Source organism: Megalobrama amblycephala, linkage group LG2, assembly GCF_018812025.1.
Source record: "Megalobrama amblycephala isolate DHTTF-2021 linkage group LG2, ASM1881202v1, whole genome shotgun sequence".
Taxonomy (NCBI): Eukaryota; Metazoa; Chordata; class Actinopteri; order Cypriniformes; family Xenocyprididae; genus Megalobrama; species Megalobrama amblycephala.
Window position 1 is genome coordinate 34568402 of NC_063045.1, and position 24928 is coordinate 34593329.

At 36.2% G+C, this 24928-nt stretch overlaps 2 protein-coding genes across 2 annotated transcripts; both read left to right on the top strand.

The window, feature by feature from the left end:
- Nucleotides 1–10987: 10987 nt before the first annotated feature.
- Nucleotides 10988–16453, top strand: mpx (myeloid-specific peroxidase). The gene is made up of 16 exons (XM_048172627.1): nucleotides 10988–11113; nucleotides 11458–11517; nucleotides 11916–12009; nucleotides 12100–12275; nucleotides 12377–12509; nucleotides 12595–12724; nucleotides 12820–13026; nucleotides 13128–13485; nucleotides 13628–13788; nucleotides 13885–14143; nucleotides 14244–14414; nucleotides 14549–14786; nucleotides 15171–15367; nucleotides 15602–15639; nucleotides 16026–16079; nucleotides 16293–16453. Exons 2-16 carry the CDS (start codon nucleotides 11460–11462, stop codon nucleotides 16305–16307), a joined length of 2289 nt encoding a protein of 762 aa, XP_048028584.1. The 5' UTR covers nucleotides 10988–11113; nucleotides 11458–11459; the 3' UTR covers nucleotides 16308–16453.
- A 4921-nt stretch (nucleotides 16454–21374) lies between these two features.
- LOC125262679 (histone H2AX-like) lies at nucleotides 21375–21698 on the top strand. Its single transcript, XM_048181498.1, has one exon. It carries the CDS (start codon nucleotides 21375–21377, stop codon nucleotides 21696–21698), a length of 324 nt encoding a protein of 107 aa, XP_048037455.1.
- Nucleotides 21699–24928: the final 3230 nt, after the last annotated feature.

Here is a 24928-nt window from a genome sequence, read left to right on the forward strand (position 1 = left end):
CACTTAAAAGAGCTAGCATCTATTCTATGTAGCTGCTGTATTTTTCCTGGCAGAGAAGCTCAGAAAAACATGATCCTTTGAAAAATGTTGTACTGTTTAAAATCCTTACCTGTTGCTGCATTTTACTTCATCCCGCTTCGTTATTTGATTAATCATGCCATAAAACAGAAACAAAAAGAAACGGCTAGCGCACTTTGCTAACACACATGCATGTGCATAGAGTTCCAGTTTACTTTTATCTAGCAATGTTACTCCACCAAACTAATGACCAGTGTTGGGGGTAACGCATTACAAGTAACTTGAGTTACATAATCAGATTACTTTTTCAAGTAACTAGTAAAGTAACGCATTACTTTTTCAATTTACAACAAAATATCTAAGTTACTTTTTCTAATAAGTAACGCAAGTTACTTTTTCACATTTATTGACTGACATGTTGTCCCCATGTTGAGAGGAATACAGTGCAGAGATATTGTGTGCGCTGTGTAAGCAATGATGGTTATTGTAGTTCTAGACTAAATGTGAACATGCATTTACTCATCTCACTTGCACGAAATCATTCAGTATTCCTCAAAATGAATAAAAACAGTGAAATGCAATCTCAGAATTTTGCAAACCGGTAATAATTAACTGTATTAAATTACACAAATATACTTTATGTATTTAATCTCAATTATTAACCAATGTCTTTGCTGCTGACCTTCAATTCAACCATACTAATAAGCAAAAAATACTTTAGATTAGATTTAGAAGTAAGAACTAGAACTTCCTTCTCCTGTATCCTATTCTTCTTAAATCCAGAACGGCAGCACATCAGAAAGGTTTGTTTGAGCTGCGCCCTCTACTGTACAGGTGTAAATATGCTTTTCCTTCAGCCTAAGGCTTATTGATTTCACTTTTGGTGTGAAAGGGCCTTTTTGCCAAAAATAGAACTTTTTTGTTGTTATTAAAAAACAAACAAACAAGCAAGCCCATCCCCGGTGAGAAAAAGTAACGCAAAAGTAAAGTAACGCATTACTTTTCATAAAAAGTAACGAAGTAACGCAATTAGTTACTTTTTTAGGGAGTAACGCAATATTGTAATGCATTACTTTTAAAAGTAACTTTCCCCAACACTGCTAATGACGTTATCAAATATTGACAGATAAAAAAAAAATTTACATGACCAAACAGTTATGTTTGTAATGATATGGCTTACTAGTGCCGCTCTCTGCATCTCTCTCCTGCCGCACTCCTAAACACAGGTGAACTTACATGAGGACGCCTTGGTAAATTAACCTAACATTGCAAAATATGAGAAAAGTTACCTTGTTGAAGACAAATCCTAAAGAAATTGAGGAATCTCCTCAGTTTCTGCTGCTGAAAATAGCCCTGCTCAAAATTTCTTTATTGTGATTCACAGCAAAAAATAAATTTACTGTAGAATTTACCCACCATTAAAACTGGACCATGATGCTTTGCAGATTTACAGCAACATGCTGTGTACAGGTTCTACAGTAAGGATTTGTTCATTTTACAGTAATAATGCTGTGAAAACTACAGAAATTTGTTACAGTGCTCCCTGAAAGAGCATGTGGTCTTTACCCAATAAATATTTAATCACAAACAAGGTTAAAGAGATATCGAGTTTACCCTGTGAATATTTATATTAAAAAAATGTTTCCGGAGAAGGATCCACTTTGTTCCTTTTGTGGAATGGATGTGTCTGTCTCTCATCTTTTTTGGGATGTACCCATGTAACTATTTTTTGGGAAAAAAAAATATTTATACATGCTTCTCATTAAGACAATTTTTCTTTGTTGTACACAGATGTTTTGTTTGGTTTTTATCATGTTGATAAGAATTTAAAGGACAAATATTTTCTAATAAATCTATTTATTTTACTGGCTAAATTTTTATACATAAGTGCAAATTGTTGTCTGTAAAGCCCCTATTTCTTATATTTTGTAAATATTTGAAGTATTACTTGGATACAGTATCTACCTCCAGCAATGTTAAAGCCTTAAAATCGATAACATTGTGTGCATCTTATAATATTGGTTCTTTTATATAATGTACAGTTGGCTGTATGCTCTGTGACCTTTTGCCTGTTTGTTAAAAAGTGCCTTTTAAGGCACCTTTACTTTATATAATGTATTTACTATTCCCCCTGGCCCTGTACGTGTGGGTTTGAGGCACCTTTACTTTATACCCCTGGCCCTGTACGTGTGGGTTTTTTTGTGTGTGTGATTTTGTTGTTAATAGGGTTGTATATTTTTGTATACTTGTTGATAATCCTAAAAAAAAAAAAAAAAAAACTCGCTCTTGTATTGGAAACTAGACACTCACCAACTAATTAGTGCTATAGATGAAGATCTTGCTGCATTTTGAAGGGTCCTAGATTTGTTGTCCACATATCATATTGGTGAATTTTACTGTATTACATATATAACAGCAAAAAAACAGAAACAGTTGTTCTCACAGCACCAAATATGAACAACTTTGTGCAACTGTGGTTAAGTTGGGTTTCTTAAGAAACCCACTGTTGCACAACAATAAAATGCATTGTCCGTTAACTTTCAAAACACCCATGTCATTAAGCACAACTTAAAATGTGTCTGATATATTTTATCAAAACTTCCTTTGACATTTCCTTATTGAACTCTGGTGCACCTTCATTCTTAAAAGCAGTAAATCCAAGCAATCAAAATAAACTCCTGAAATTTTGTAACTTATTGTTTTCGCCAACATTTATTGACAGAATGACATGGCACAGTAAGTTGCTCATTTACAACAGGCTATAAAAGTGTTTCTTTTACCCTTTGAAGTGTAATACATATTTGTTTTTATGCACATTAAATGTTAGGGCCAGTTAAATGACACATTGATGAGGGCAGCACTAGCCTATATGAGAATCTTTCTCTTAACATCTTGTATGGATGTTTTGCACAACGGAGTGGGTAAAGACTACTGCAAATCAACTAATTGAACATTGACAAACAAACATGCTGCACATATCGCATTACTCAATCTTCTATTATCATCCTGTGACCTGCAGTAAACATCTCCAGTCACCTACTTATGTTTGAAGGAATTAGAGGTTTATTATCATAAAATTTTTTCAGTTTTATTGCCTTATTTATGAATTGTTATCACCTAAAGCAGGTGTGCCTATTCCTGTTCCTGGAAATCTACCTTCCTGCAAAGTTCAGGGGGGGGTCTTATTTGTATGTACACAAAACGTTTCTCGTTTTGTCACATTCAGTTATGATTTACATAAATCATGCAAGCATATTTTTGAAATGGTGAAATATCATAAAAATGTTAAGTAGTTTGCAGTAGTTTGAGTAGTTAGAGTAGTATGACTGTGGGTCGCTGAACAGTTCTATTGTAAAATACTGTGGGTTGCTGAATAATTCTATCATAAAACAGTTATCAAATATTAAATATTTAGCTGCTTGCATCTTACAATGCACTCTTACAAAGCACTGCTAAAACTAAAGCGTTGCGTTGGAATTCATGCTTGTCTTCTTTGATTTGATTTGGCCATCTAAGTCATTTTGACATTGACAAGGTTTTCATCCTCATTACAATGCCATCATAAATAAATAAATAAATATATATATATATATATATATATATATATACAGTGCCCTCCACTAATATTGGCACCCTTGGTAAATAAGAGCAAAAGCGGCTGTGAAAATCTGCATTGTTTATCCTTTTGATCTTTCATTCAAAAATTTTACAAATTTCTAACCTTTCATTGAAGTAAAATAACTGAAAATGTGGGGAAAAGCTCATTATGAAATAAATGTTTTTCTCTAGTTCACTTTGGCCACAATTATTGGCACCCAATTATTTCAACGTCCTTTTCCCAAGATAACAGCTCTGAGTCTTCTTCTATAACGCCTGATGAATTTGAAGAACACCTGACAAGAGATCAGAGACCATTCCTTCATACAGAATCTCTCCAGATCCTTCAGATTCCCAGATCCATGTTGGTGCTTCTTCTCTTCAGTTCACTCCACTCATGACTTTTTATCCATTTTTTATCCATGGGTTTGCTGCCAAAAAGCTCTTTTTTTTAGTTTCATCTGACCATAGAACCAGGTCCCTTTTGAAGTTCCAGTCTTGTCTGACAACTGAATATGCTGGAGTTTGTTTATGGATGAGCGAGGAGAATTTTTCTTGAAAACCTCCCGAACAACTTGTGGTGTGATGTAGGTGTTGTTTGGTCATTTTTTTTTTAGGCTTTCTGACCCTAAAACTCAACTAATTTCTGCAATTCTCCAGCTGTGATCCTTGGAGAGTCTTTGGCCACTCAAACTCTCCTCCTTACTGTGCATTAGGACGATTTAGACACATGTCCTCTTCCAGGCAGATTTGTAACATCTTTAGTTGATTGGAACTTCTTAATTATTGCCCTGATAGTGGATATGGGGATTTTCAATGCTTTAGCTTTTTTCTTATAGACATTTTTTATATTGTGAAGCTCAATAATCTTTTGCTGCACATCAGAACTATAATCTTTGTTTTTTCTCATTGTGATGAATGATTAAGGGAATTTGGCCTTTGTGTTTTCTCATGTTTATACTCCTGTGGAACAGGAAGTCATGCTCCTAGTCACCCATAATGTGAGTTTCCCCGCACTTTCAATTGTTTAACTTCGATGAAAGATTAGAATTTTGTGAATTTTTTGAATGAAAGATCAAAAAGATAAACAATGCAGATTTATTTTCACAGCCGCCTTTGCTCATATTTACTAAGGGTGCCAATATTAGTGGAGGGCACTGTATATATATACAGATCCACCTCTGGCCGCTGATCCCGTCACTCCACCTTGGCCTAAGCAAAGATTCACATATTCAGAATTAGGAACATACCTGTTTTCTTTATAAATCAATATTTTCAAACAATGTGAGTTTGTCCAGACTGCACTCTGGGGTACTAGGATGCATGTGGCACACTTAACCGGAAACACTTCAGGATTTTCGAAGTCGTCATCTGGTTGGTTGGATTCTACAGGATGTCCGGGAGTGTGTGTCGCATCCTTTAATGATCCGCATGGAAACAAATGCCGTGTTGCCAAATCCCCTTGTGGAAGAAAAAAGCTGTCGTGTTTACAACTGTGACAATGAGTGCTTACCAGGATCAACTAAATGCTGGATTTTCAAAAGTATGTGAAGTTTGCGGCTCCAGTGTTGTAGTAAATTTGCACAACATTCTTGAATAAATTATTAGATGCACGGTGGTCAGACCTCGTGCCGTCAGTCTGAAGGTCTGGCTGTGCAAGACTAGATGTTCGATAACAGTATATTGCTGCTAATGTATTTCAAACTTTTCGTTTTACCCCTAAAAGAAGAATGAAAAAGAACTTTGCTGTGAGTATATCGGGGCCTTAAGACAATGGTTGTCTTTGTAAGACTTGTCAACACTCAAAATTACAACATGAACGTTCCTCCTTCCTTGTGTTTCACCAACCTGAGGCTGAGGTTTCTTCACTTCTGAAACCCAGAAGTTCACGGTGAAAATCCTCAATTGTTTGTCTTTAAGGTGTGCAAAGGTTTCTTCCTTGATGTTTCATTGAAAACTGGCCTGTACTTTGTTCTTGTAAAGTTTCTCAATCCTGTCATGTAATACTATTTCCTGCATTAGTTTACAATTCAACAGTTAATTTTCAATTACATTTTCATGCCATTTTAACTTTGTTGTTAAACATTAAATAATAATATTAGTTCTGTCAGGACCATTACCGTCAAATATGATTGATAATTGCATAGAGTTTGTATTGGCGGTATGGTTCTGCTCTGGGCAAGAACTCCCTGTGCATCCATGCAGCCTAGCATGGATAAGAGCAGGAAGAGCAGAAATAACTCCCCTATAGGGTAAACAGAATAGAACCAACATATGCAGATATAATTAATGTCAATAATTTAACATGTACACATATTTCAAGAATTAGTCTGATTCAGGGGAATCATCCTGACTGAAGAGAGGAGGAGCTGGGGATGGAGAAGAGTAATTAGCTCCTGAGAAATGCAATAGCTGCTGATAATACTGAGGGGCTTATATATGAATGCTGTTATAGGCGTCGTATTCTAAGACTAAATTAACATGCATTATTGTTGACGAAAAAAGACGAGACGAAAATGTTTTGTATAAAATAAAAACTAAGATAAAATCTCTCTTCATTTTCGTCTACAATCGTCTCAGCTTTTTCATCAGCTGTTACGCCTTTAAAATATTCAGAATGAGTTCACGGCTTCGCGCTGTTGCTCAAGTTAAGCCTCGTTGAAACCTTGTTTACACTGCATGCGTGTGCGGCTCGTTACGGCTCCGGCAAGGTGTTGTTCCGTCCTCTGCGCGATGTCAACTCAAACAAAGAAATTTCAAGTTTTTCAACTTCGAATCTCTTGTCGTCAGTTTCTAGTGATGTAAAATATGAGCGGGAGTTTACACAGGGTGATTATTTTGACTTTGTTTTGTATTTGAGCTGCGCGTCTTGGAGGCGAGGCGCCTATCTTTAGCGAAGCGGCGCGTCGAGCCGCTTCTCAAACGCACCGCGGCGCGGCTGGTGTAAACACAAGCATTGACTAGAGTGGCCGTGTATCAGCTCCGGTAGCCGCGTCGCAGCCGCACACGCGTGCAGTGTAAACGAGGCTTTACAGGTCTCATACGCCTGTGGCTGCAACACGAAACTGCTGAACACACAACACCCAAAGCGAACACGAGTGACGAGCGACGACGACATGCTAGCTTTTGAATTGTGTTGGTTAAAATAAAATACTCTTCAGAACAGGTTAATCATTTGTGAATGTGTCTCCTAAATCAGAAATTGAAAACCAGACACGTTTAACATTTGCATTCAACAAAAATCTTTCAACAAGTGTATTTTGTCAGGTAATTATGACATTTAACCAATGTTTGAGATATGTGAAACACTTTTTTTACTGAAATGTTTATCAGTAATAATCTCAGTAATAATGTGTTATTTTTTAAAAAAGACTACAATTTTTTGACTAAAACTAGACTAAAATTAAAAGACTTTTAGTCGACTAAAACTTGACTAAGATACCTTGAGTTTTCTTTTGACTAAAACTAGACTAAAATGACAAGACGTTTAGTCGACTAAAACTTGACTAACAAAAAAAGATATGTGAATGACTAAATATGACTAAAACTAACAAGGACATTTGGCACAAGACTAAGACTAAGACTAAATTAAAAATAGGTGACGAAATTAACACTAAACCACATACATGGCCTGATGCAATCCAACGGTCAGCGCTGGAGTGCATGTAGAAAAAAAGAAATCCTGTTAACCCAGTACTGTAACCCTAACTCAAAGTGTTAAAAGCACAAATGGTGGGTCATGGCATTAAATTGGTCCGCAGATCTGCTCTGACAGGATCAGACATCAGCAAAAACATTTCTTAAGATAATGCAACTATGCAGATAATCATTTAGCTGTGATAATAAATAGGCTTATTGCTTTCTGAAAAGATGGAAACACTTTCCATATCTTTTGTTATTGCCATCAAGGGCTGTGTGTCTCCACTGTTTTTCATAACATAAATTAATAAATTTCAATAAATTAATTTAAGGGCTTCTGTTTATGATAAATATGTGACCCTGGACCACAAAACCAGTCATATTTGTAGCAATAGCCAATAATACATTGTATGGGTCAAAATTATCGATTTTTCTTTTATGCCAAAAATCATTAGGTTTCTACCATAAATATATCAAAAAAATATTTTTGTGAGTGGATATGCATTGCTAAGGACTTAATTTGGACAACTTTAAAGGCAATTTTCTCAATATTTTGATTTTTTTTTAACCCTCAGATTCCAGATTTTCAAATAATTGTATCTCAGCCAAATATTGTCCTATCCTTATTTATTCAGCTTTCAGATGATGTATTAATCTCAATTTCGAAAAATCTACCCTTATGACTGGTTTTGTGGTCCAGGGTCACATATTTGTCATATTGTCTGTGTCAGGTTGTCATCTGATGAAGTTAGAAAAGGACCAGACAGGACAATTTCAATAATTTCCAGAAGTCTGTTTAGTTACTTCCATCATCATATGACATCATTAGTAAACAAATTTCCAGTAAAATATTATCCTCAAGCTTTAATAATCTTTCTGTTACACAAGGTTAAAGGAAGAACAAGAAAATGATGATGAAGTTTCAAAAGTCTTTAATAATCCACTTCAAAGGCAATCCAAGCAGGCAGGCAGGCAGGCAGGCAGGCAGGCAGGCAAACCAAACACAACCTCTAACATAGACATGACCAGGAAACCAGGAACTGAAAAGACTGCAACTTAAATACAAAGCAAATGAGGGTATTGATGATTAACACCTGTGCAAATTAAATGAATCTCCATGGCAACTAAAGAGAGGAACAAAGGAACACATGTGACTGAAAATAACCTAAAAGTCCATGAAAACCGAAACTAACTGAACATAACTGTGACTTTCATATACTTTCTTTTAGCAATAAAAAACACATATTGAGATTTTTTTTACTGTACCTTATCTTTGTCACTTCATGAACTAAAACATCTAGGTTCATCTATTTATTTTATCTGATAAAATAGATCAAATTACATAACCTCAGGTAAATTAAATGAGAAACGTCTCATCTTTTACAAAGCTTTAATAATGTCAAAAGTTTTGTTTAAATGTTAAATTGTAAGTTTCAATTGACTGATGCGAGAAGTAACTACTTGAGAAACATGAGAGTCTCAGAATGGAGTGACTATGTGACAGTTGGTAGTTCATCTAATAGTAATGTCTCTGTTGAAAATTTTGTCTTGAGGTTTGCCTTCACTTAGCCAACAAAGTGAAGTAAGTTCCTCTATGCTTTCAACATGAGAAAATTTCTGCAAGACCAAAAAAAAAAAAAAAAGAAATGAAAGAAAAAAGAATCAGTTGTTTTTCCAAAGGTTAAAGGAAGAACAAGAAAATGATGGTGAAGTTTCAAAAGTCAAACCAAACACAACCTCTAACATAGACATGACCAGGCAACCAGGAACTGAAAAGACTGCAGCTTAAATACAAAGCAAATGAGGGTATTGATTGATTAAGGTGTTTACTTTTAGTGGTAAAATATGCAATTAAAATGACATGAAATCAAACTTGATATGACTGCAATCATGAAAGAGTTTTATGGAAGTCGAAGTGTTGAAAAACATAAATGAAAACGGACAGACTTTTCATTTATGTTTTTATGTATCATGATTGTGCCCAATAAAAAAGTAGGGCATTGGACAAAAACCGTGTCACCGTATCAGTAGTGTTATCAGTGACCTGATAACACTATTGATAATAATAATAATTTGATAAATGAAGTCTATAGGTTTAAGACTAAAATTAAATGTCTTGTTACTAGTATGCTTTCCATGAAATATTCTGTAATCAGGGAAACATTTAGAAATGCTTTAAAACAACTTCATAATCGGACTCTGATTCACTGCATCATGCTTTGATGCCATAATCTCTATGACATCTGCAGTGCTGGTGATAAATATAGAGTTGGAGAAGGAAATGTTTCTTTCCATTGAGAACTTCCTGGCAGTCAGAGATTATAGGTCACGTCTGTAAAACAATTTCATCTATTGTTCGGCTGTCGCACAGTCGAGATTTATTGATTTACCTAATGTGAGATAAATAAAAGAAACATGATGGCAGTAATGTACACTAACAGTCAAAACTTTCAACACACCTGATTGAATTTATGTCACAAGTGTCCATCAAACATTCTTTCAATATTGTTTAAAAAGCAGGAAGTTGTTTGAAAGAATGTCCATAGCTGAAATCGACTTTGAAGCAGATAGAATATAGTTTTATTTTGTTTGGCATTTTTGTCACAACGTAATCCTTATACTTCCAATTTCAATAGTCCACTTTAGACAATCTGTACTGACTATTAACTTTTCGTTTTTTATAAACTCTCGTTAGAGTATTAGACTGTTAGGTTAGGGTTTTGTGTTCAAGGGGTTCTAGTAAGTAGAATAATTTGACATGTACTTGCATATTTACTTATAGACAGTAGAATATTTGTTGGGGACCATCGAAATAAAGTGTTTGCAGATAATAAGCAGTCTACTAATACTCTAATGACTGCTACTTGACAGTTGAAAAACTACTTATAGTCAGTATAACATGTCTAAAGTGGACTATCGAAATAAAGTGTTACCAATATTTCTTTTTTTTATGACCATTGTTTTAAAATGTGGTAAATAGATATAATAAAGAATGAGTCAGTCTGAGTCAGTGTTTCCACACTTTTGACTAGTAGTGTAATCTGAATGTACACTGAAATAAATGACATCAAAACACAGACAATTTACAGTTCTGAAACATTTTATCTTGTGGTGAATCTTGTATATCATGTATATATTCATATAAACTATCTAATAAAATGATATCATGCTTTAACCAGGAAATTTATTAAAAAAAAAAAAAAAAAAAAAAAATATATATATATATATATATATATATATATATAATCACATCATTTAGATAGCTTATAATATGACATATTATATATATGCAGTATCATCATTTCCTCACTCTCATGTCGACCCAAACCTGTATGACTTTCTTTCTTTCACTGAACACAAAAGAAGATAATTTGAAGAATATTGGTAACCAAACAAAATAGACCTGCATTGGACAAAAACAAAAACACTGGTAGATTTGTCAAAATATTATCTTTGTTGTTCCACAGAAGACAGGCATACAGGTATGGAATGACATGAGTGTGAGTAAATGATGACAGAATTTTCAGTTTTTGGTGAACTATGCCTTTAAATATTTTGTGTCAGTATTAAGAAGCTTCAAACAGAAATCTGCAACTATTGTCCTTGCATTACTGTAATGTAGAATTATGAAGAGTAAATACGTGTCACACTGTCACCTCATAAATCAATAAATCAAACTACATTTTTGGTAAATGCATTTGCTGAGAAAAGGAAGAAGGAAGTAAACCTGTTACTCCCACAGTGATGCTTAAAAGATTGAGGATGGGGGACCATATAAAAGCACGTCTGCTCCATCCAGTCAGTACAACACACTCTGAGTCTTGAGTCCAGAAGCAGAGAGTCTGAGACCTGTCACCAGGTGAGAAATGCAAAATTTCTCTTTTAAATGACTTGTTTATAAATTTTATTGCACTTTTAAAATGCAAAGTATGCATTTAGAGTAAATAATTGTAACATTTAATAGACTTCATATTCTAAACTGTTTTTTAAATTGTCAATTGTGATTTTTTTCAGTACAAGAACAAATTATGTCAGTATTAACTTACTGACTGCAAAAAACTAGAGTATAAAAATAGCATTTTAGCATTTTTTAAAAATGTTTTTATCTTAAATGTAGAGGAATTTATCTTCAGAATTTTGAAATGCATAAAACAATGCAATATAATGTCTTTTACATGGCCACTCTCTCAATTTGTGTTTCAGAGATGAATCTTCTCAACTTTCTTTTTGTATTGGGGTGCTGTTGTGCCCTTTCAGTGGGTGGTAAGTTTACCAATAAATCATGCCATCAAAAATTAAATAGATGATGATTAACCATATAAAATCAAATCATATCAAAACACCTGTTTTTCTGTTGCAAGAAATTCAGTATTGTGCTCTTCAGTCATTTAAGCTACAACTGATGTGATATCCTTCTTCCTGATTAAATGTCATGTACATTTATATATCACACATACATGTCACTTACTGTGCATTGCTGCATTTTGTTGCATTTGTAAAGAAAAATCAGGAATTTTATTAAATATCTATAGACTGAATGAATTTCATTCATCTACCATAAAAAAAAAAAAAAAAATTAAATTACAGGTTTCACTTAATTTAGTCATTATTCACATTTCTAGGGCCATATCATGATGTAATACCCTTTTCTTTTTTTTTAGCAGAAGAAGAGAGCCCTGGGAGACGTTTCATTCTAGATTCAGTTGAGGAAGCAAAGAAAATAGTAGATGCTGCTTACAAGTATTCTCGTGATGAGTGAGTAAAGTTTCTAAGAATTTTACTCAATATTACTGTGCCATCATCCCAGTCATGGATTTATTTATTTTTAAATCTCCTCACTTCCAGGAGTTTAGCAAGGGTGCGCAAAGATGTCATCAAGCCTTCCGACAAGTTACGTCTGCTGAAACAGCCAGCTCGAAAGACACGAGAGGCTGTGAGAGCCGCAGACTACATGGCGCAAACTCTCAGACTGATCAGTGAGAAAGCCCATCATGCACACAAGAGGTCAATCAATGCTACAGGTATGAGGACAAAAAACTTTGAAAAACTTGTAAAGCTCAGATAAGATCCATCACTGACTGATGTTCCATGCTAAAAACTATCATTATGTGTTTTCCCCTAGACCTGCTCACTCTAGAAGAGCTTAACACGATTACACGTCTGACAGGCTGTGCGGCTCAAGTTCGGCCCCCTTCTTGTAGGACAACACCCCACATAAACAAGTATCGAACTGCCACCAATGTCTGCAACAACAGGTCCGTCTTTCCCTCCTTATTCAGAGAAGTCTTATTCAAAGGCTCAGTGTTTGCCTAGCTAAACAACTAAATTTATAATTCCCAGGAGGAACCCACTTTTTGGTGCATCCAACACCCCTTTTGCCCGCTGGTTGCCTGCTCGCTATGAGGATAGCATCTCCCAGCCCAAAGGGTGGGATCCCAACAGATTGCACAATGGTGCAGTGCTGCCCCTGGTATGATAGAGATGATTATGAATAGTTTACTGAAGTCTACTTGACAATCAAGTAGGTCACCAATTAGTTAATAATGTCTTCCTCATTGATTCCAGGTCAGACTGGTTTCCAATCGTATTCTAAGCACTGCAGATGCTGACGTAGAGAGTGATCGTGACTTTACCTTCATGCTTACCATCTTTGGGCAATGGGTTGACCATGATCTGACTTTTACACCCACCTCACCCAGCATTAGGTCCTTCAGCAGTGGCCTCAACTGTGATGAGAGCTGTGAGCGCTCTGAACCCTGCTTCCCAATTCTGGTCAGTCAAAGATTGTCCTTCTGTCAAAGATTGTCCCACTCTTGTTGTTGTATAATAACTATCTTCTATGCTGCTTTTAATGTAAAAAAAAAAAAAAACAGGCCCCTCCAGGAGATCAACGCCTGCGTCCTGGCACTTGTCTCCCTTTCTTCCGTTCGTCACCGGCCTGTGGTTCTGGGAACACTGCTTATCTCTTTGGTGGGGTGTCCAACGTTCGGGAACAGATCAATGCTCTAACAGCTTTCCTAGATGCTGGACAGGTTTACGGAGCAGAGGATGGGCTAGTAAAGGAACTACGAGACCTGACCAATGATGGTGGTCTTCTACGTGTCAACAATCAGTTCCAGGACAATGGACGAGAGCATCTGCCCTTCACCAATGTAGAAAGCCAAATGTGTGCCACGCGTAGGAAAACCCTCAATGACACCACCCTACCAGAGGTGCCTTGCTTCATTGCAGGTCAGTAACTTTTTCTTATAAAATCTTATGCCTTCATATGCAATTATTGGGCATAGTCATCATTGGTAAATCCAACATCTAAAATGTATGGTATTTGCAAAACTCCATGTGGCAAATGCTAATGAACTCTTGATGTGTGTAGGGGATGTTCGTGTTGATGAGAACATTGCTCTTACCTCATTACACGCACTTTTCATGAGGGAGCACAATAGATTGGCTCGGGCCCTCCATGTACTCAATCCTACCTGGAGTAGTGAAACCCTTTATCAAGAGGCAAGAAAAATTGTGGGTGCCTACAACCAGGTAAAGACACTCAATAAAAATGCATTAACAAAAGCACAAGCAATTACATATGGGGTACAACATATATTCATGATCAACCTCTACTTTCTCTTTTAGATCTTGGTGATTAAGGAATACTTGCCAATAATTGTGGGCCCTGATGCTTACAATAGACACCTTGGACCATATCCAGGTTACAGTGAAAACGTGGACCCTACTATTGCAAACGTCTTTGCCACTGCAGCTTTCCGTTTTGCCCACCTGGCCATCCAACCCATCATTCCTCGTCTTGATGAAAATTACCAGAACCATCCTCAATTTCCAAGTGTGCCCCTCTATGAGGCCTTCTTTTCGCCATGGAGGGTGATATTCGAGGGTGAGTTTGTGAGGCTTGTTTCAGCACACCTAGTCCTAAATCTGCAACAACTGTCTTCTTTCAGTCTTCTTATTTTATTTCTGCTTTTATTTTTGCTTAGGGGGCATCGATCCTCTGCTACGTGGATTGATTGGTCGGCCAGCAAAACTTAATACGCAGGAACACATGATGGTGGATGCTCTTAGAGAGAGACTGTTTGCCTTTACAGCCCACATTGCTTTGGACTTAGCCGCCCTCAATATGCAAAGAAGCCGTGACCATGCAATACCAGGTAAATATTCTGGACTCATACACAACATGCACACCTTGGAACCCATTAAACCAAACAATGTGAAGCCAACACAGCTTCATGTTCCATTTTTTGAGAGAAGACTAACCAGATATTCATTTGTTGTTCCTCATAAGGCTATAATGAATGGCGTCGGTTCTGTGGACTGTCCGCCCCTCAGAATGTGCAAGAATTGGCTGTGGTGATGAACAACACCGAATTGGCTCGCAGGCTGATTGAGCTTTACGGTACCCCTGAGAACATAGACATTTGGTTGGGAGGCGTGGCTGAACCTTTTGTTCCTGGTGGTCGTGTCGGTTCAGTTTTTGCCTGCCTTATCTCTACACAGTTCCAGCACATTCGCCAGGGAGATAGGTAAAGATCTCTGTGTATTTAGTCCAGGGGTGTCCAATCCCTCTCCTGGAGGGCCACTATCCTCCTCCAACCCTAATTAAACACATCTAAACCCGCTAATCAAGCCCTGCGTCTCAATCAGCTTCCTAGCTTCCTAGGTTGTGAATCAGTATATCATGTAAATGAATGTGGCCGACTCCCTGATCAGTGCCCTGACTACTGAACTAGGGAGCTGATTGAGATACACGCATGGTCTTCAGGAAGCTTCCAGGTAAATGCACTGTGGCAGGTTGGAACCAAACTCTGCAGGACATTGGCCCTCCAGGAGCAGGATTGGACAACGCTGATTTATGAGACTAGTATGTGTTTGAGAGGTGTTAATGCCAAATGGCACGGTGTGTTCAGGTTATGGTGGGAGAACAAAGGAGTGTTTACCAACAAACAAAAGGCATCACTGGCCTCTGTGTCGCTGGCCCGCATCATCTGCGACAACACTGGAATTGGCAGAGTTCCCCGCGATTCTTTCCGCTTCACCAGTTCAGCCAGTTACGTTAACTGTGGGGATATCCCTGCCTTAGACCTCAACCCTTGGATTGAAACCGGTAAGGCACCATAGTATAAGAGCTCTTAAATGCTTACATGCTATTTGGTCATACATAAATCTTCTTCCTCTGACTGCAAATTTCTGCCTAAGCTTCTTACTACCTTTTTATGTGCTTGTAGAGTACCTAATTTATGGTAGTATAGGCACATATCAGGTATTGAAGACATTTTATAAACTGTTTGCATGGTCACCATGGTTTAGTTTACCTGTGATTTGGTATTTGGCCTTCCAGGTGACGGTGGCATCAACATTTCAGACATTGGAAATGAGGTTAGACAAGTGTTTGTTTTCTCCTAATTGCAAGCAAAAAGAATGAGTGATGTTGTGCACATGATCTATTATTTAGCTTAAAAAGACAATTCACTGCAAAATCTCTAAACTGGACACAGCTTGAGTCGTTTCTTCTTTGCTGTTCACTGGACTGGTGCAGTGACATAAATTAATGCTTTTGGATGTCACAACTATCAATCATTATTTCATGACTGCATCTGAACTGCACCAAACCTTTGTAAGCTGTTTAGTCCTTCTTTCTACCTTTTGCATGCTTCAAGGTATTTTGCTTGGGTTAGGGGCCTCTTTCGCATTTAAAACTGTGATTTAATGCAAACAGTTAGACTTATAGTACAAACATATAACATCTATGAATTAACCCTCAGATACAGAGTCCTTTCAAGGACCCCCAGGACCCAGAGGACCTCCAGGGGAACCTGGTAAGAACATACATCAAACATGCCCTCTTCATATTCCTTCAATGAACCTGCCAACCTTGCTCATTTTTTGTATTATAAAGCCAGCCAGATAACAGAACTAACTAACAGAGACAAGACTACAACTAATGCAAATTTAAAATAAAAAAGATATTTAGTATGTTATCAATATCACAAAGATTTTTGATCATTTTCTCTAATTTTTCATTTTTCCAGGTCCACGGGGTGTAGCAGGCCCGCCTGGACCTCCAGGACCTCCCATTAATACCACAGGACAACATTCTGCCTTCTTTGCTTCTGTTGGCACGACCCTTTCTCCCTCTTCTCAAGTGATTGTGTTCAGTCAGGTCCTTTACAATGGACAGAACCATTATAACCAAAGTTCGGGTTTGTTTGTCTGCCAGATACCTGGTGTATATGAATTCCAGTTCTCAGTCATTGGAAATCGGATTTTGGGCACTGTGACCTTAAAGAAAAATGATGTTGTACAGCTAACTCCAGAAACAATAAACATTAGTCCACGATCATTAGCTGAAGGGAAGGTGATTTTGAACCTACAGAATGGAGACCGTGTGTGGATAGAGTCTTCTCGGGGTGCTAATGGCATAGGCAGGTCCAGCTATTTCTCTGGCCATATTCTTTTCCCTGTTTGAGACTATTACTTATAATGCATTACTATTTTCCTTTCATGTAGCTGTTGTTTTTATTTATTTTAAAAGCAGTTGCGTATAAATGCACATATCCTGTGGATGAGAATAACCAAAAGCCTATAAAATGCAAATTGTAAATCTGCTACTTTTCATTGTCTTTTAAAACACTGATTTCTTTCTTACTGTGGTTTCTAAAGTAGGCCTAAAGTTGGTTCTGTTGTTGATTTATTAATAAGATGACTATGATTATGTTAGCTATGCAAAATTAAGGGTTCAGTTATACTTAATGTTTGGATTTTGAATTGTTTAAAGCTAAATGATTTAGGAATGTAACCGCTCAGGCACTGACTTATTTCTTTTATGCACTGTATAATGATGTTATTTTTGGTTTTGTTGTCGGATTGCAACAAAAATATTCTGTAGTCCATTCTGTGACAGTTACATTTGTGTATGCTTTAAGTAAAGTGAAATAAACTAATAATAATAATAATAATAACCCTTTATGGCCTATATCAATTCATTTATCGGGCTTGTTCTACGTTCTACATGGTGTGAATGAAGGGCGTGCACATATGGATCCCGAGAATAGTTTTTGTTTAAATTTGACCCGTGACATCAATTCTCAATTAAGCGTGCACCCGACAACTTATTCTTAATAATTCTGCGAGCCGCACGAGTCACGACATCCCTGTAACAGCCGCCACAGCGCTCTGCGGAGAGGCATCTACGTCTCCCGGACCGTGACAGCGAGGTAACGATCATGTTCGTCCTAAACTTCGGCACTGTTTGTCACCGCTGTGAAACTGAACCATCTCAATTCAGCCAGCTTAGCCATCAATTAAGCTATAACAACACGCAAGCTGGTCTGATTGACTTAAAATAGCGTAGTGCAAGGTCGGAAATGCCATCAAAATTAATAAAATGCCCCCCTAAATTCAAGATATGAATGGCCCTTGTATGAGTTATTGTAGGCTGTTTTGTGCTAGTTAAGCAATATCACATGAGAGTGCAATTTTTTCTCTCGAATATCAGCAGGATTACAAATGTGATATTCGCATAGGCCTACAGAGTAAACAATAAATTGATTAACTTATATGAATTGACAGTTTTTAGACACAACATTGTAAGTTTCGACTGTTTTTGCTCTAGGCTATTTTGTCAACGAAACGATAGTTCCAAACGTTAACCTACGTCTCCCAGCAACACAAGGTGTTTTGTTTTTGTTTTTTGTTTTTTTGTGTTTTTGAACGAATCAGGTGAATGGCCCATTCAAAGTCATTGGACACTTTCATGAATAAGACTGTTTGAACGAATCGGTTGAATATTCTGTGATTCACTTTACTTGTCGCCACCTGTTGGATGTTTTAGTATAATTTCATTTTCCCCAACATTTCCTATTTCCATATTCAAACTGTTATGTTTAGAACATTAAACTCATAAGGCATAGGCTAATTGCAGTGTAAATGGTTTTTGTTAAATAAGATTTTTTTTTTTTTTAAGATATAAAGTTTTGTTGATACAGCCCTAGTCTATGGTGTTAAATAGTGCAATTAAAAGATGATCAACAATATGCAACTTTACTCTTTATAAATAATTATACAATAATTTTTTATAATTAAAAAATTATGTCTGTCCTGTTTATAGGCTATAAAAAGTTCCAAAATAAGTTTAGACTTTTTGACACAAAATTATCAATAAACAAAGCTGTTCATTACACTCAGCAGTTATTCCATTATTCAGTTGATTAACTGTTACTGCAACGGAGATTGCAGCGGCTTTAGTATGCACATATCTTAAGTTAAGACCTAAGATAGAAATTTTCTGTAATATGCATCTCTGCTAACCTGGTTTGACTTTGTGCGACATGAACGGCACGAGGAAGCATTTCTTTACAAATATTAACCACAGAAAACATTCTCACTTTCAGCATCAACTGAACAGGGTTGTAGCAACATCACAAGGAAAAAAAGGTTGTGAACATAACCACATACCCACAAGTTGTGACTTAATATTAAGAAACTGATCACTAGATGCAAAAAAAGTTTCTTTAGTTATGCTCTTGTTGCTAATTCAAAACTTTAAAAAAAAAATATATATAGTGGCTTTCACATTTGAAAAATGACTGTGTAATCAGTGCTGGGTATTACTTACAAATAGTAATCATTTACTGATTCCAAATTACAAGACAAAAATTGTAATTAGTAACGTAATCCATTACATTACACATAAACTACTTTTTGATTAATTTTAGATTACTTTTTACCAAACTTATTTATCACATTGATTTGAATAGGATAATCTTGTACCATATTGATGTAAAAACATAGAAAGAAAAATAAAATATATTCCATTCTTTATCAATGAAAAGTTAGGTAATTAAATCATAAATTAAATTAAATTATTATTATTATTATTAATTATTAAATTAAATTATTTTAAAATAAAAAGCAATCAAAATAAAACACTTACTAAAAAAGATAAAAATATATATTTTATTTGGCATGTCTTGGCAATTGACCATTAACTGACATCAGAGAACCGTGAACGTAATGTGTGCAATTCCACAAACCTGGAAGAACTTCTGAACATATACAGTGGTGCTCAGCATAAATGAAAAGTAACATTTTAAACAATATCTCAATGAACACTAAAACAATTTCCAAAATGTTGACAACACTAGTTTAATATAACATCTGTTTAACTTATAACATGAAAGTAAGGTTAATAGTATAACTCAGAGAACAAAATTTTCAGTTTTACTCAAATTAGGGTGATGCAAAAATGAGTACCCCCCACTGAAAGTCTCTGAAGCAAAGCTAAATTTTAGACTTCAAATGTCTAATTTAACAAGAATTCAACCAGGTGAGTCTAATTATTCATTACACAGGTGTCTATAAAAGGGTGTTAAAAAACCCTTCCCATTTCATGCTGTCAGCAATGGCACCACATGGAAGAGAAATGTCACAAGACCTGAGAAAGAAATAATTTCTTTACACCAGAAAGGTGAAGACTACAAGAAGAATTTAAAAAAGATGGAACTGCAACCATCTCACAGGGACGTCCAGGTCGTCCACGGAAGTTAACACCTCGACAGGAGCGTCTTCTGATGAGAAGGGTTGAAGAAAATCAGCATGCAAGTTCACTGCAGTTATCTAAAGAAGTAGAAAGCCAAACTGGGGTGACTATTTCCTGTGACACAATGTGGCATACACTGCAGAGGAATGGCATGCATGGGTCCCGTCCATGAAAGAAGCCTCTCCTAAAGCACAGGCACAAAAAAAGCCCGCCTAGAGTTTGCCAGGGCCCATGCTGACCTCTCTAAAAGAGGTCATTCTTGAAGAATGGAAAAAGATAGATGTTGCAAAATGTCACCAACTTGTTCATTCCATGCCTAGAAGACTTGGTGCTATCATTAAAAATCATGGAGGCCATACAAAGTACTAGATGAAGTAGTTTTTGTTGTGGGGTGTACTCATTTTTGCATCACCCTAATTTGAGTAAAACTGAAAAATGTGTAATTTAAGTTATATTATTAACCTTACTTTCATGTTATAAGTTAAACAGATGTTATATTAAACTTAGTCTTGTCAACTTTTTGGAAATTGTGTTCATTGAGATATTGTTTGAAATATACTTTTCAAAGGGGGTGTACTCATTTATGCTGAGCACTGTATAAGCAGTAGGCCTTTGTAGAAAGAAAAAAAAAAAAGATAAAAAAGAAGTAGTAGGGAAAATCAATGAATTATGAATAATTTACTGCCATTGTGGGAATAACATGTAATCAATAAAAAGTAGCTAACTGCAGTGCAATTATGAGTAGGTTATTTTAAAATGTAATGTAATCTAATTGCAAGTACTTATTTTTTGGAACATGATTATGTAATCCAGGTTACATATAATCATTTACTACCCAGCTCTGTGTGTAATTAACACTGTAGAAATAAATATTAAAGTCTTTTCAAATAATGTTAACCAGACCTTTTGTTAGCCTACTCATAAATCCAGTAAACTATAGCATAATAAACTTCTAGATGAGACTATGGCAAGTATAATTTTTGCATTTTGCCCCAACAGCAAAAGAAAAATCAACTATTAGGCCTGTTTGTACACAGCTTTCCAAAAGAGATATAGCTAGAAGAAATATAGAGATAAATTACAGCAGGCAGTAGCCTAATTTAATGCCAGCCAGGGTAATATGACACAAATAGGCTAGTATTACAAACATATTTATTAAAAATGAAAATAAAACAAAATGTAATCTTAATCATTGTGCATCATGATAGTCCATAGAGGCCAGTCTTCCCAGTTAATTTAATTTATTAATTAATAGGCAAATAGAAACATTTTATTGTTTTTGTTAGGACTATAGGACTCTTAGCTCGTAAATACCAATTTCCCAAGAGGACTTGAGCCATAGAGAACCATATAAGAGAAACATAATTAGCCTACGACCGTCTATGCCTACGACATGGCGTGAACGCACTTTATATTCCGGTCCTCAGGAGGGCAGCAAAGCAAGATCAGTCCAAAGGCGAACATTTGTTTGAGGAAGTAACAAGTCTACAAAACATGTCAAATAAATCTAAATGAATACGTCCAAATGACTTATGTTAACTGTGTTTTGGTTAAAGACTGCGTTTCCCTGACGATGAAGAAGAAAAGGAAGCACGCCACGGATCTGTCTGCACGTGCAGGTCTCGTGTTTCCAGTCAAGCATTTTCAGCAAACGTTCAGCGACGGAAAGCTCGCGCAGACAGTCGACGAGGAAGGGGCAGTGTTTTTTACCGGTGTGTTGGAGTTCCTTGTGGCCGAGATCCTGGCTTTGGCAGGACAAGATGCTGTACTTAAGCAATCAAATAAGATCACATTACATCATCTCCCTGGACTACAGGACAGAAGGAGATACGCCGAATTGCTGGAACGCTCCAAAGAAGAAGAGGAGGAGGAAGAAGTAGTCGGTGTAGCGACGTAGTTCGCTGCACTTAACTGACTGATGCACGAACACTTGTTACATCTTCAGCATTGTCTTAAGCACACTCTTCAGTGTTCCTTGTGTGTCGTTATGTTTTGCTTGACATGATGTCTCAAATCTCTGCTTTACTGCAGTTATTGTTGTTTGTGTTTTTGGGCTACGCAGTCCTTGTGCATTAAGGCCGTTTTACACAAGCGTAATTGTTGGAAATAAACATTAGTGTGGTAGTACTTTTTCTGATACTGGCAGTTTAAAAATACTAACACAAGATACTCAACTACAAAATTCAGATAAAAAAGGAATAATATAATAGTCTATGAAAGCACACTTGGACCACAAATCACATTTCCAGGTGTTTGTTGCAAACTGGGACATCATTTAAATAGGCCTATAATTTCTTATATTGGATTGGTATGATTATTGTAGTGAATGGGTCAGCATAACTAATGTAAGGAGCAAATTAGACCAGGAGTTCCCAACCACATTCCTGGAGCCCTCCGGCCCCAAAACACTGCATGTTTTCCATGTCTCCTTAATCAAACACACATGATTCAGATCATCAGCTCATTATTCTAGACTCCAAAACCTGAAATGTGTGTCAGACAAAGGAGACATGCAAAATGTGCAGTGCTGGGGAGGCTCCAGAAATGTGTTTGGTAACCCCTGGGTTAAACTATAGGTTTAGGGTTAGATATGGTATTTGTAGACAATGGCCTAAATGGCCCAGTTGCATTTAAAAAAAGAGATAATTTTACTATCTGTTATCTGTCAAAATACTACGCCTATTTTGTGTGTTTCTTAACACTTCTGTATGATCCCTAAAATAATGTTAGAAGACTGAACCGATTCATAGAGAACAAATTAATTTGTTCGCAAAAGTAAAGTACTAAGAAAAGGATATATGTTCAATTAAAATATAAGATGTTTCCAAAAGTTGGTGATTTTAAAACTGAACATGAACAAGACTCTACGAAACCAGTGCAGAATACGAGATCCAGGATCCAAATCCAGGGGGTGGAGACGGGTAGGTTTAGGGATATGTAAAGTGGGAGGAGTTGGATGTGGATCTCGTGTTCTGCAGTGAGGACCATCTCTACGAAATCAAAGTGATACAGTTACAGATCTTTGCCAACAGGTGGAGCCAGTACTACATCCTGCAGTGAAAAGTGACTGACAGTGTCGTCAATAGCATGCACTGTTACTATTGTTGCAGTATATAGCATGTATATAATATTATTATTTTTATTTTGCATAGAACACCTGAAGGAGCAATATTTTCTAGTGTGATGGAAGATGTTAAAGAGCAACAATTTTTAACATCTCTTTCTTGCATCATTTAATCATACCTCATATAAATTAAAACATTTTTATTGGATTAAAAAAATACTTCATTATACCAACTGAATGTTGTTTTCTCAATTAAACATGCATCACGATGAGGTCATCTAACCAAAGTACAATATTAACTCAAACTTATTAACTTATAATATTTCATACCCATTGTTCTTTTCAGTTGGATGTGGATATTTACATTGGGTCTGTATGTGTGCATTTTCAGTAAATTTATAACCCTTTAGATAATACATTTTATTATTGATTTTGAAAATACAATTGCTTTGAATGTTTTGTGAAAATAGGTTCATATATATTGTCTATATTATTTAGCTAATATATTCACAATATTATTTTTGTTCCTATTGTCCATATTTGTATTAGCCATTCAGACTAAACACTATTTTCTTCGGCTGCTTTCAACCACTTACATTATCACCCTATTATGAGAAAAAAAGACACAAACAAGGCCAGACTTCAAAACCACTTATGTTCAGAAGAATTTCTGTGGAAATGTTTAGCCAAAAGTCTGGGATAACTTTGAATTCTTCTTTTGTCACCCCCACTGATAACATTGTGGTTTACTCCTACTCATAAGCAGCTGCTATTCCATAGGATTTATAATGAGGGAATTCAAAAATGACCCAAAGGGAATGACAGAAATGTTTAGAAAGAAGATGGGAAGACATTACTACTCTAAAGGAAAGAGGGACTCCTCCCCTTGTTCACTCTCAATGAATTCTCTCCTAATCCAGCCTACACGTGCCGAGTGCCACGTAGGCCAGTGTGGATGTGCACAATACCAGTTAAGGCTTCGCTTCTTGCTTCTGAGTAATGGAAACCTGCTGTTTTTTTGCGAGGGAAATTATGTGAAATGAGCCGTGCCGAGTTATAAGTTTATTTGGATTCTTCTCCAAATAGTATAGATGTGTAAAAAAATATATATTTTGGGATTTTCTCTCAGTTTAGTGATTTATTAAGACTTCGAAGATTTCGAAGTACAGAATGTACCCCTAATTTCCCATTTAGTTATTTTTGGGAACCAAATAATAACATTCTAGAAACGTTCATTTTTTTTTTTTTTTTACAATTAAAAAATAACAGTCCCAGAACATTTTGAGAACAAAAGGCAACTTTTAATAATAATATAGAGGAAGATCTTCCTTTTCCTCTGAAATGTAAGGAATTGATTAATCGGTTTTTGGGTACGTTTACACGACAACGATGTACTAAAAACTGAAAAGTTTTCCTTTGACGACAACCTCAAAAAAAGTTCTCTGTTCACACAGATCTGCGAAAACGACTAAACATGCTGTATTATTCATGCCAGGCCAGCAGTTGGCGATGTCATTTTGTAAAAATGTACAAATTCATGTTTTTTTATTTTTTGTCTTTTTGCCTATTGCAAACTAGCTGCTTGTGTATCAGTGTGTTACTCTGTTAAGGGCCGTTTACACAACACTGTTTTCAACTATAAACTGAAAACTTTGTATGCGTTTTGGCTGTTCATTTACACGACAACAAAGTTTTGGGGGCCTAAAAAAAAAACTTTTGAAACTGGTTTCAAAGTGCAAGTTTTTGAAAATGATACCGTTATTGTCTCTGTGTAAACTACAAAACATGTGAATTGATGAAAACGATGACGTCATGCGCATGCGTGTCCAGTCTATATGCGCATAGTTTTTCTTTACAAAGTGACATCAACTACTGGCTTGGCATGAATAATACAGCATTTTTAAGCGTTTTCGCGGATCCCTGTGAATTTAGGGTATGGTTATAGGACAACGCTGAAACCTACTAAAAACGGAAATGTTTTTTCTTTGTACAGATGACAACGTTCTCAAAAATATCCCGTTTGCACGGACCTGTGAAAATGACTAAAAAACGCATGCCAGACA

Coding starts and splice junctions, on each gene's coding strand:
- mpx (XM_048172627.1), top strand. CDS start 11,460: ATGAATCTTCTCAACTTTCTTTTTGTATTGGGGTGCTGTTGTGCCCTT. Junction 12,010..12,099: donor TACAAGTATTCTCGTGATGA/GTGAGTAAAGTT, acceptor CCTCACTTCCAG/GAGTTTAGCAAGGGTGCGCA. Junction 14,415..14,548: donor CCGTGACCATGCAATACCAG/GTAAATATTCTG, acceptor GTTCCTCATAAG/GCTATAATGAATGGCGTCGG.
- LOC125262679 (XM_048181498.1), top strand. CDS start 21,375: ATGAAGAAGAAAAGGAAGCACGCCACGGATCTGTCTGCACGTGCAGGT.